The sequence below is a fragment of the Tasmannia lanceolata genome, unplaced genomic scaffold (assembly GCF_043159265.1).
Source record: "Tasmannia lanceolata isolate RefF3 unplaced genomic scaffold, GAP_Taslan_0.1 ptg000002l, whole genome shotgun sequence".
Lineage (NCBI taxonomy): Eukaryota > Viridiplantae > Streptophyta > Magnoliopsida > Canellales > Winteraceae > Tasmannia > Tasmannia lanceolata.
The window spans coordinates 52,000,335-52,010,900 of NW_027518679.1; the positions used below are offsets into that span (position 1 = coordinate 52,000,335).

General features: G+C 38.1%; 1 protein-coding gene across 2 annotated transcripts; it reads left to right on the forward strand.

Annotated features, from left to right (window-relative positions):
• The first annotated feature begins 2,229 nt into the window (after positions 1-2,229).
• Positions 2,230-10,240, forward strand: LOC143877984 (uncharacterized). 2 transcript variants are annotated; one of them, XM_077380357.1, is made up of 8 exons: positions 2,230-2,276; positions 5,135-5,231; positions 5,972-6,039; positions 7,107-7,179; positions 7,665-7,774; positions 7,887-7,991; positions 8,475-8,574; positions 9,956-10,240. In XM_077380357.1, exons 2-8 carry the CDS (start codon positions 5,148-5,150, stop codon positions 10,130-10,132), a joined length of 717 nt encoding a protein of 238 aa, XP_077236472.1. In that variant the 5' UTR covers positions 2,230-2,276; positions 5,135-5,147; the 3' UTR covers positions 10,133-10,240. The 2 variants fall into 2 exon arrangements, with proteins under 2 accessions (XP_077236472.1, XP_077236481.1); XM_077380366.1 differs by having other exon boundaries at positions 2,233-2,277; positions 5,140-5,231.
• Positions 10,241-10,566: the final 326 nt, after the last annotated feature.

The following is a 10,566-nucleotide window of genomic DNA, read 5'->3' on the forward strand; positions in this document are numbered from 1 at the left end:
TGCGATTTTTAGTTTGGAATGCGATGCGAATTAGGTTGTGGGTTGCGACACGTGGGTTGGGTTCGGTTCGGTTTTAGTGATTGTGTGAGAAGGAAAATAATTTCAAAACGGGATTTCGAAGAAAAGTGATTTCCGTTTGGATTATTATATAAAAAACAAATGAGTCCAAAACTGATTATTAGACTCGAAATTAAGCGGTTGTTCTTATAATTTCAAGTAGGACAGTGGTGAGCACTTTACGGTGAAAGAACGAAACTTGGCTCAGGTCGGGGTCTGATGAACTTTCCTCAGACCCTTGCTAATAGTCTAACAGCAAGAGGTGTGGAAATATCAATTACTTCTGAAAATAAAAAGTAAGCATGGAATTTATATTTCTACACCCCCACACCCTTTGCTATTATAGGGGGTTGAGTAAAGTTCCTCATACCCTGACCTAAGCCAAGTTTTGTTCACAGTGGAAGGTTGTGAAAAGAAACAGCTGCCTTAGAAAAAAGAAATCTCATAGCTAACATCAAACATGTCTTAGCATTTTGTCTGTAAACATTTACTTTTTCGGCATTGTTATCTACTTTTCGCGGTTGTAGCTTAACCGCTTGAATTAAAGTCACGACTAGATGTATTCTATATTCTTATGCCAGTATTTCTCTTTAATTCCTACCCCTCGCACTGACAAATGCTCATGTTGTTTCATTAGCTAGCTACCCGGGTGCCTATCGATCCTGAAAATCATTTGCATTTTGTGTGCATAGCCAATGTTGTTTGTGTCCTGGGTGCATCACGTTTCCCATGTGTCGTTCACATTCTACACGTGCCCACGTGTCATTCGCATGATATGTGTCGACATTCGCGAGCGAGAGCGAAATCAATCCCTTCACTCTCAATACATACCCATTTCCGGTAAGGGCACTGTCGGCAAATACTCGAATCCATTGACAGGCGTACAGGAGGAACCTTATGACAGACTAAAGCCTTGCAGAGGAATTCTTTTGCCTTATATATAGTAAGCTCCCCTAAAAATTCCTCTAAATAGGGGAAGATTGACAAATTCGATATCAAGCTCACTATACGCTGGAAGAAGGCTCTATTAAAGGCTGGTACTATGTTGAGTAAGGGGGTGGGGAAGGAAGGAAAGGATACTACTAATGCTTGCTTCAATCGGTTTCTTTATCTTGTGGTCGACTGCAATTGATCGTTCCTGTTTGGGGTTGAGTGAGAGAATCTTTTACGACGAGCAGGGATGCTATCTCCAGGTTTCCTCGCTCAATTAGGCTCAACACGTTGTTTTGAAAGTCCTCTTTGTTTGAAAAAGGGTATCAGAGACCCAAGGTTGTGCAAGTGGTGTTATGGAGGAGACAAGCATTGGATTTGCCTGTCTTGGAAAATAGTGGTAAGTAGTGTCTGGCTACGTGGCATAGACTTGGAGTGTAGGGGAATTAGCGGGGGTGTTTCAGAGAAGACAGAGATGGGGAGAGAGAAATAACATTATTAAAAAAAACTCAAGCAAAATCCCCTTCTTTTTTTTTGTGGATTTTGGCTTGGATGGTAAGAGGGAACAAGAATGCCAGCTTAGCACACATTCACATGATATCTCGACTGTTCAATGCTATATTGGCAACCAAATGAGGACTAAGCTTGGATTTTGTGAAATACACACCCTATTGACTAGGTGTGCAACTTGGGTCAGGTTAGGTTGGGTTGAAGCCAACCCGAAACTCTAAACTGCCAAGCTGAACCCAACCCAACCCATCTCTCAACCGGATGAAGGCTAACCTGACCCAACCCGAAAAATTAATATCTCAACTTGAACCCAATCCGAACCCGACCCAATTTCCCAATTCGGGTCAGGTTGAGTTAAGGCGGGCCGGGTCGACCTAGTTACGGTGATATCTTTCCCCTTTAGGTTTTTATGTTCTTAAAAAGACAAGGGATTTGCTAAGCTCCATCGCAAAAGGCTTTTTGCGGCTGGTCTGTTGCACGTCAGACCAGCCACCTCGTGAATGGAGACAAAAACTGTTATCTTCACTAACGAAGTGGCTGGTTTGATGTGCGACAGACCAGCCGCGAAAACCCCTTGTGCGATGTACGCTAGTTCACTTTTCAACAGATTTTGTCTTGCTGCTATCAGATGCAACAGACCATCTGCGAAATGCTTGTGCGATGTACGCTAGCAAATCCCTTTTCTTTTTAACGGAAAGAAAGGTATTAAAGAACAAAAATCCAGAGCTTCGAGAAAGCAAAAGAAGACCCCGAATTGCTTTCCTTCCAGATCTGTTACAGGTATAATCGAAGAACTTCCCAAAATCCTTCGTTTCTTCTTTCCATGCTTTTGATTTTTTCTCTTCGAACTTATGTTTGGATTTTGTTTTCTTTGTTTTATTTTTTTCGTTGTGTCATTTGATGTATTTTTCTGAACACTCGCGCAAATGAATTTTATTTTGACATCGCTTCAATCTTGTTCTGATAATCTTCGTAATTCTCTGATTTGATTTTACTTCTCTTTTTATTAATCTCACATCTTTGCAAACACATGAATGTGTTTTTCAACATTTAGACACAGAAAGTGGTATATGTGGAGCACCAAAGGCGTGACCACTATGTCTAAGTCAAGGTTGCCAGAGCGGGAATCGAAACGGGAATTAAAGACTCTTGGGATGGTCGGAAGCGGGAATCGTGAAGTCGCTGGAGAGTCACTGGAGATTCGCCGGGAATTGCTGGGGATTTGGGAATCACCAAGGAATCACTGGAAATCGTGTTTTGACATAACATTAAACCATTAAACCGTGGTTCCCAAAAATGGGAGTTGCGTTTCCGGGGAATCATAAACCTCGATTCCCAAAAGTGGGAATCGGGTTTCCGGCGAATCCGAACTGGGATTCCCAGTTTTTGGGGATTCAAGAAGATTCCCGTTTGGTATTCGCGAACCGGGGAATCACGGTTCCTCACTCCCGGGGAAGAATCCTGCTTCCTTGGTCTAAGTCCATTACAATCTAGCTTGTAGTAAGCAATGTCTGTTTTAATTGATCTCGTATGTCTTTGATTGTGATTAATTTAGATAAATTTTCACCAACTTTCCAATATAGTCAATCAACAACCTTATTGTTTCACAGCATCCAAACAATTGGTTCATACTATTGAGGGGGTGGAAATGGCTTGTAGGCTCTTATATTGTATGAGCCCATATGCCTTATGCAATAAAAAGAACAATATTTTGCTATTAGTAGTCAAAATTGGGTGACGAGACTGTTCACAGCTCAATTTGAGTGCCCATATAAAGGGCTAACTTTAAATTTGCAAGACTATAGAGCTTGCAACGATCCACTCTTGGAAGATAATGTGGGTGAATGCCAATATCCAAAAAGGAGCATTGGGTGATATTCTTGGTTCAATTACCGAGAAGCACTGTAGATTGGGTCCAAAATCTGCATTTCCTTTTTTTTTTATCGACCATTTAGTTCTATTGATAAGTGGTCTGTTGATCTTGTCCCTTTTCCATTCTCTCACTTCTCCTTTCATTTCCACATTTTATCTTTTTGCTCTTTACACCAATAGCTTTGTGTTTGCATCATGATCAATTGCTTAAATATATCAGTCATGTTTCCCAAATTACAAAGTATGGCATTCATAAGTGACATAAATGACGGGGCCTATCATGATCCTGTATCGTACAATATAACAATAGACTCAACTTCCCCTCAAGCTGGAGCATAGCTATCATGAATGCCCAGAGGCCAAATTGGAACAAATACAGTCTATCCTACTAAAGGTTACAGCTTTAGTAAAAACATCGACTAACTGATTCCGGGATCGGAAAAACAGCGTAGAGACATCCTTGCTTATCCATCTGTTGCAAAGAAAATGACAATCTATTTCTATATGTTTCATCCTTATGAACCACATAATTATTTGCAATATGAATAACTGCATGGTTATCACAATCACACAATGTAACTTCAATGAAGACTTGATCTTCAAAGTTAGCTCTTCCAAAAATGAATGTAACCAAATCGACTCGCATGTGGCATGTGACATGGCTCTATATTGTGCTTCAGCTCTCAACGAAGCTATTGCATGTTGTTTATTACTTTTTTACTTTGCATCTAAATTGGCCTTCCATGCCCATGTGTCTATTAGATTGGTACGAAGTTCCTTGGCCAGTGCTTCCGTTGAGATATCTCAAACTACAAATAACAACATTCCAATATGGAACTCTAGGGGACTGCATAAATTGACTAACTACACTAGCAAAAAAGGACGTATCTGGTCGTGTGATAGTCAAGTAGAGTAACTTACCAGCTAACCTATGATATCTTCTTTGATTTTCAAACGGTTCTTCAACCTCTATATGTAACTAACTATTTAACTTCCATAGATGTAGCAACTGGTGTTGATCCAATTTTGAAAAAAAAAGGAAAGAAAAGAAGTAAGCTACTATCATGATTGGCAAATCTTGTATTTTGGCTACTATTATGAATGACAATAAAATCGTAACCTTTAAAAAAATTCAAAAAATTCAAAAAAAAAACCCCTGATGTTGATCCAAGCATAGACCTTAGAAGCACGAAGTGGGTGCGGGGGCGTGGAAGCGTGGGAGTGGAGAAAAGCCTAAGGTTGGGAGCGCCATGGGAGTGTTTATGTAATATTTTCTTCATATGTTTTTCAAAATTCAAGTACATCAAAGAATAGCAATTTCTAACCAACTTCACAATCATCTTTCAAATATTAAGTACATCAAAAGTAGTACTTTCTAACCATCTTCATTTTTATGCCATCTTTCCTTATGCTTTCTGAAGAAGCCTTTATGCTTGCTCTAATGAAGTATTTTGAAGAGTTGGAGGACTTCGATACAAGGAAGTTGCTGATGGTGGGACTGATGGTGTAATAAGAGCAGGTTGGGAGTGTCATGGGAGCGGTTCCCGTCTCTTCGGGATTGATTTAAGATTGGTTTAATTAATGATTTGTTTAAATATTTTTCAAATCATTTTTAGTACAAATGAGATCTAGATCCTCCCAGCAGGCCATGCTTATATTATTATCTTTTTTGTTTTGCTGATATTTCTCAAAACTACTTGTAAGTATAACTATGGACTACTAGTCTACGACTACATATACTGAATTTGTTCATTTGGTCCTTGCGGATAGGTTGTGTCATGGGATTGAGCAAAACTGAAGTGAACTTAAGAAGGTTGCTTACCACTGCTCCACAGCAGCCAAATCAGGCAAAGCTTGTACATGTAAGTTCAGAATAGTGTGTTGAATGCATATGTAACCATTTGACATGTATCACCCAAACATATATGGCATCCATGGATTAGCTTGTTACCATGACTTGTAAATGTGTTGAATTTTGTCTCTTTTCATATTTTGGTTTCATCGACATCATTTGGTTGACCAGGACAGAGATTATGTAACAGGCTTGATTAATCATGCCAAATCTTATATTTTAATAACTGTTTGTGTGATACAGGGCATCTCTTTGTGTGATGGCTTAATGTATGAATTATTTCATAAGCGATAGTGAACCCCATTTTGAAATGTACTTTGGAAATGGGCCAATTTTGTTATCAGTATCATGCATTTTATATTGTCTTCCGTTTTTCTTTTAAGTGGTTTTCTACATTATAAAACCTATTCTTTAGATATGGAATTGGCTGCTCTCTCTAGTTGCATTCACAGATAGAATTATACACCTGGCGTTAAGCAAATGTTTAAACAGTTAGGTGTAATTCATAGTTTTCATACTAATTTTTTTGCTGCACAGTAGTTTTTTTTTTCATGTTTTCACTCATGGAACTATGCAAATGTTTAAACAGTTAGGTGCAATTCATAGTTTGCATACTAAATGTTTTGTTGCATAGTAGTTTTTTTTTTCATGTTTTCACAGCTTACGTCGTCTTACTTGGTAATGGAATGGGTTTAGTATTTGATGCCTCATTCATTCTATGGTTTATAATCTATGCTTGATTTACTGCAGTATGTTGCTACTCTACGGGAACTGCTAGAAAACCTGGGGGCAGAGAGCACACCAGATGGCCTACCAAGGTTTGCCTAATCAATTTGTCTTCTTTCATTATCTTAGAGGAGATGCATACACATTCCTTACGTCCATAATTCTATAGAACACCTGGAATTTTTTTTTGAGATGATACCGCTTGGAACTATTACTGTTTCTTCAATTAGATCCGTGGTCTTGTCACCTAGAATGTACCATATTATGCTTTCAACATTGACTTTTATTTGAGAAAATGACACAGATTGTGCGTAGAAAACATCTATCTTGCATTTGTAATTTTGGCGTCCTTACTGATGACCTAGGGCCCCAATTCTTCTTCTTCACTCTCTTCTGTCCTTTATGTGTGGTAGAAAGCTGGTGAAGGCGTCACTGATGGTCAGGGTGGGTGGAATTACATCGATTTTTTATGACTCTTTTCTCCATATGGTTGAGTCAATATCAAAACCCTAATGCTATGTTTAATACATCAAATCCCAAAGACTCAAATGAAGGCGAGATTGAGTGTTCTCTTGGAAGTGTTTTGGTTACCTTTCTCAAAGAGCTCTCGGAAGTTGGAAGCTTTAAGATATTTTGAAATCCCTGCTCGGTTAGCTCTCTCTCTCTCTCTCTCATGTGTGCTGAAGAGGAAATAAGGCACCTGGAGATTAGCATTTGTTATCAACCTAGAGGCCTCTTTTGACTATGTATTGTTGCATACATTTTGATAACCAACCTTATTGCTATAGGAGGTGTTGACCGGGTTCCTTGTATTGGGTAAGCTCTGCCTTTATTGTAAACACACTTTTGTTGTTGATACTTTTGGTATTTATTGAAAAAAGTCCCTGAAAATGGACATAGAGACAAGAAACATGCCAAACGTCTAGAAAAAAAAGCATTTTTCTAATTGAATTTAGGTCTAGCAAAAGCATCTTCAAAATATAAGCTTTTTATTTGAGACTATCGGAGAGAGGGACCAGAACTTGGACAAGAGAATGCACACAGTTTTTATGTTTTCCTGCTTGGCTTTTGATGTATGAAAGCATTGTGTAAGCTTTCTGCAACTTATTCATTTAGTAATATTGTAGTAAAGGAGTCTTATTTGGACTGGTTTCTACAGAATTTCAAAAGCAAAAATGAATGAATATTCAGAGAAGATTGAAGCCCTCACTGCCAAATTAGCTGCCCCACCGGTGCGTGTTTTGATCACTTCCTTTGGGCGAGTCATAAATTAACAAGAAATCTCCTTTTCTTTTCATGACTTAGCATTTCATTTTAGTGAGGATCTGCATTGAGTAATAATGTACCTTCTGAAGATCATGTAGCAGAAAAAAGTACTAAAGATAAAATAAATTTTAAACTAAAATAGAGCTCAAATAGTGGATTGGATCAAGTCATTCTGGGTTATGATGTTTCCGCGAACGGTGAAAAATAAAAATAAAAAATTCATGTCATTTTGGGTTATGATGTTTCAGTTTAACACGAAAAATAAAATAAAAATTTATACTTTTGATCAGTCATTTTGATGCTTTTCTCCTTCATATGTGGTGGAGACTTTTCATTTTCCGAAGGCTGCGGCCTGTGGGACTGGGATATAGTTCAGTATTTCACAAGAGTTGTTCTGCTATATACACGGATCAAGTCAACCTCCTAACTTGCGTCTTTCAAATATTGCCAGCCTTCTGTGCCGGGATCCATAGAGGCTGTTGAAGGAGCTCAGGTTGAGGAAGTTTCTAGCGTAGAGGAAGTTGGCTCTCATATATCTCCAGGACTACGAAGGAGATATGGGTAACTGAAGCTCTACTGTTTTCACACTGACACAGTTGGTGATTAGATCATATTGACTCGTTTCTTTTCTGTTTTTTTAATTCATTTTGGGTTGAATGGCTCAAATATGCAGACCCTATAAGAAAGTTGAAGCGGGGACTCATGAGATTACAGAGGGTGATTCTACACCGCCTGTTAAGTTGGACGCCTTGGCACAAGCACACATTGAGAAGCACAGGTATCATCTACCTTCAAATCTATATTTAATTCTTGAGTGCGATTTTCTGACCTTCGTACCATCATACCACTTTTCAGTTTTCAACTACATGTTGGCTTAAGTCGCTTGACTTTGAAATGATTCCCATTGATTTTCTAGTTTACTGTCTCAAAAAGAAAATAATCTTTTTGTAGTATCCCAAGCAGAGTTTTGTACCCGCCGTTCTGGAATCCAAGGGGACCAATTGCAAAATATTATTTCTCTTTTTGAGAACTTTTATCACTTTATAAAATCAAAGCAGTTTATACATCAATCCAGCTTCTCAGTGTTTGCAGGCGTGGATTAGATTTGCTTAGCAACATCGAGCCCTATGGATTACCACCTCTAAATTTTGATGCAGCTATGGATTACCACCTCTAAATTTTGATGCAGCGCACAATCTGGTTTTATTTGATTCATCTGGCTTTGATAGATTCTCACTATTTCAGTATCATTTTGGAACAGAAAGCTTCAAGAAGATTTGACAGACGAGATGGTTGGGTTAGCTGGGCAGCTCAAAGAGAGTAGCCTCATGATGAATCAATCCTTGGAAGGCACTGAGAAGGTAGTCCCTTCCACAGTTAGCAAAACTCCGTTTTAAATGGCATTTAAAAAAAAAAAACACGTTTTATTGGTGTGCCGTTTAATACTCGGTTTAAAACTTTACAGTGAAAAGACTCCGTTTTTTTTTTTGAGGAAAATGTTTTAAACGCATTTTAGACGTATTAAATGCGTTTTTTTGGCCAACTTTCCAACTTTAGCCCCACTACTTTTTTAATTACAAAACTCTAAACACTTTTTTTTATGTTTTCGTTTTTTTAAACTTTTTTTTGAACCAATACCGTATTAAAACCATATTTTTCTCATTCTGTTTTTTTGCTGAATCACGTTTTGCTAACTATGGTCCCTTCATTTGAATCAAATGCTCATGTGAAGCTTTAGCATTAGGTTGCTCAGTCAACTCAACTCAACTCAACTCAACTCAACAAAGCCTCTGTCCCAAACCAGTTGGGTTCGGCTAAATGAATCCTTTAGAAAAATTTCATGAAGAAGGTGAAAGGAATCTACCCGGCTCTAGTTGAGTTCTTCTAAGTGGATCATTCTCTTCCATTCTATCCTATCCAAGGTCAAGTTCTCTGTTATGTTCCTAGCTATCAAGTCTTTCCTCACTGTTTCTACCCGAGTTGTTTTAGGTTGCTCAGTCAAGAAAATCAGACGGTTTCCTGATTAGCGGTCCACTTCTTGCCTTTCAAAATTGTTTTTTTCAAACCTTTACTTCTCTGACATTGGAAGGCTCTAATCAGACACAGGATAAGAAATAAATAAATAAAAAGTCTCTTATTGGGGATTAAAAAGTGAAACAAAGATACCATATGTTTTTGTAACAAAGGAGGGACATATAAGTTTATTAGAACCCGATTGTTTGGCCTTTTGTCTAATTCTAGGCTTAAAAACTAGAAACTTGACTCAAGTTTCAATGGGTGTCTGAGTTGACTGGTGTCTGAATTTGGTTTGAATGCACAATTATTCCTTTCCTTTTTGAGTTTAGGGGGCTTTGAATTTTGGTCTGTCTCAGAGGTTTCCAAACTATTTCTTTGTTTGCTTGAGTATCTCAATTTCTTTTCTCAGGCTGTATAATGACCGAGTTCTCCGTTAAACTCAGCCATGATTTTGATCAGGTCGAGTTGACTCAGAAAGTTCTTTGAATACTTATTTTCAAACCATGTAATTATAACAGGTGATGTTTTGTCCTTCCAGGGTGTTAAAACTTATGAAATGATTATGATTTTTGAGATGCCCAAGTATCGAAGACTAAGCAAATACAGATTGTGCTCTCTTCTGTCAGAATGATATTTTTCCACCTTGAAGTTGGATTCCTGTTGAGGATTGTAATGGTTATATGGCTTTCTCTTCTGATATTAACTTTTCAATTATTGTTTGAGCAGATACTCGATTCTACCGAAAGGGCAGTGGAGCATAGCCTGGCGAGCACTGGGCACGCCAACACACGAGCCATGGAGATATATTCAGAAAGTTTCAAGACCACCTGCTTCACTTGGCTCATAATCTTTGCCATGACATGCGTCTTTGTCATGGTTGTTCTTCTCATCCGCATTACTTGACATTGCCTTTGATCCTCTGGACTTTCTTCTCTCGATGTTCGCACAAAGCTTCTCTTTTTTCATGTTTTACTGAACTGTATATATTATGACATCCAATGGTTAAAGCCTCACCTGGTCTGTATTTTTTTTTTTTTTTTTTGAAAAGTAATGGTTTTATTAATAACAAAATAAAATTCACGGCAACAAGATGCCACTCAAAGTATTTACAGCAGAGTCCCCCAAAAAAGTCCACCCTCCTTGTCTTTGAAGCTCCACCCTTGCTTGCTGAATTAATAATCTCTTCACCTTCCTTTATCACTCCTTTTGCCTACCTATGTCACAAATATCTCCAATATTTTCAAAATATAGCGATTTCATCGTGACATTTTGATAAAACGACAAAATCCCGAGAATTTAAAAATATATATCAATAGCGATATTTTCATTTTCCACGA